This window comes from Apis dorsata, unplaced genomic scaffold, assembly GCF_000469605.1.
Source record: "Apis dorsata unplaced genomic scaffold, Apis dorsata 1.3 scaffold_995, whole genome shotgun sequence".
Classification (NCBI taxonomy): domain Eukaryota; kingdom Metazoa; phylum Arthropoda; class Insecta; order Hymenoptera; family Apidae; genus Apis; species Apis dorsata.
The window spans coordinates 23,029-25,427 of record NW_006264097.1 but is presented as its reverse complement, the minus strand read 5'-3'; the positions used below and the strand labels follow the sequence as shown (position 1 = coordinate 25,427).

The 2,399-nt window shown below is 24.4% G+C and overlaps 1 protein-coding gene across 4 annotated transcripts in view; it reads right to left on the bottom strand.

Moving 5' to 3' along the window:
• Window positions 1–2,119: 2,119 nt before the first annotated feature.
• Window positions 2,120–2,399, bottom strand: part of LOC102676205 (myosin-2 heavy chain) — a 21,664-nt gene continuing 21,384 nt past the window's right edge. For all 4 annotated transcript variants that reach the window (XM_031514438.1, XM_031514437.1, XM_006624190.2 and 1 more), the window contains one exon: window positions 2,120–2,399. This exon ends at the window's right edge or, in 1 of these variants, runs on beyond it. In XM_031514438.1, the coding sequence (XP_031370298.1) occupies window positions 2,248–2,399 (152 nt within the window). In that variant the 3' untranslated portion in view covers window positions 2,120–2,247.

Sequence of the window (2,399 nt, the reverse complement as noted above, 5' to 3'; positions counted from 1 at the left end):
TTTTTTTTTTTTTGGTATCAATTCTTTATACAACTGACTATATTTTTATATAGTAGTTGATTAGTGAGTCATACCTGGAATAGTATAGTTTCTGTAGATTTGGTGTTGTACATAAAAAGGAGTCTATAGATAAATATATCAATTTATCAATATTTGGCAATTAAAACATGTAACGTTAAGAATATTATTGAATTTTTTTTTATATGAAAGATATATTGTGAATGTAATACATTCTTGCATAAATGTGTTATCGCCAAATGAAATTTTAACGTTACAAAAATCATAATTTTAACATTAATTAATATTATATTTTAAAAACTGGCAAGTAATCGATTTAATGCAATGAACCACAATAATCGTACTGTTCGGTAAGCTGCATATCATTGACAAATAGCTTTCTTCAATAAGCACAGTGAATGGCTCATCAACATTTTTCTTTTTTGAGGATAGGATCAATTTGACAATCGTTGTCTATTTACAATATTTGCGATAAAGACTAATTAATTTATAAACATCGTTGTTATTTATGTACAGACGTAATATAAACGCATCATACCTTATAAAATGGACATGTGTAAAATGTTGCGAATCAAACAAACAGTGAATCGGTTCGATTCGGTTTTGAAAAATACGTGGCTTGTAATTGCCAATATATTGTAACATCTATAATATAGATTGAAGCCGGCAAACAATTTTCAAACTAAATTAATTGAATTTTTACGCGCATTTTTTCTATCTAAAGAAAAACAATGAATAAAATACAAAAGAACAAAACATGCTTTGATTTCGCTCTATTCATTTTCTATATAAAACAAACACAAGAAGAAGATAAAAAAAATTCTTAATACCTAAGATTGCAAAAAAATATTTTGTAATTACAATGCATACGTATATGTATATATATTATACATATATATGTTTATATTTAAAATAAAATTGGTACAATGTATGTATATATATATCGCAAGTGACTTCTCATTGTGCGATTTTTCATGTATTGAGGTCTCTGAAACAAGGAAAAGATAGAGTCGATGCAAAGATATTAAAGTTGGCATAATATTTGTTGGCATAATATCGCAAAAAGTCATAACTTGAAAATATATCGCAACACCATAAAAAATATTATTTCTAATTCAAATATTAAAGTACAGACCAACTTTTTTATCTTTGAATAATTCACAAATATACAAAATGATAACAAAACATCATCGAAACTATCTCAGTTTTGGTAAAAGATACGCTTTTCATTTGTTCGCGATTGACGTATAAGTTACAGGTACAGAAGTAGTAGAAAAAGTGCGCGTACAATATTTCAAATAATTATACGTTCATTTTTATAAAAGCATATTAATAATTGTTTAGAATAAAGCATACTTCATCAATTTTGATGATTTTGAAATATTTTTTTAAAGTCATTATTTTGAACAACTTTTTCCTTTATATATGGACTTTTTCCTTTTTTTTATAATCGCCATTTGGTTTTAATTTTCGAATTATACAAAATATTTTTAATACTAAATATATATTTAACACTATATATTTTACAAAAGCTTAATTTATATTTAGCTTAAATTGAATTTATAATGCCTGAAAAATATTTTAATATTTTATTCATTCTATCTTAAGTGCAAATAATTTACTAAAGTAAGTCTATATTAACATTATCAACATCATTTTATTTTTTAAATCATTGGATTCCTGTACAATTTAAAATAAATAAGACATAATTTGATTGATATAAGCTTACTTATTGGGTGTGATATTAGAATGATAAAATAGAATGATACTTCTAATTGTTGACATAATGCAAATTCAATAATATTTAATTATATGTAAAATATTATTTAAATGTTTTTGTATATTTTATAATTTTTTGTAATATGTAAGTTTAATATATATTGAAATTATTTATTTATTTATTATCAAGTCTAAATGTAACCAAAATCTAATTTAAATTGTCACAAACAAAAAATGTATAATATTATAAATATTTTTATGTAAAACTTGGAAACTAATTTAATAGCAATTATAATACATATAAGAAAAAGTTATTCAAAATGAGAACCTTAATATATATTTCAACAATCCCTATTCTAAATAATTATCAACATATCATATCATCTTGGAAACACTTGGAGTAATTGTCACAAAATATTATGGAATTACCAAATAAACTTGTTCCAATTGAATTATATTAACTCTTCACAATCGAAATATTAAGTATTAAGCGAGAGGACTATGAGAACGTTACTTAATTGGTTTACCCCAAGAAAATTGTATTGGCAATGGAGGAATATCGCTACTCGTGGACGATTCATCCTCGCTACTTGTGGCAGATGTTTCTTCTGAAATCATTGCTTCACCACCTGCTTCTTGAGGCCTTTGACTTGCACCACAAT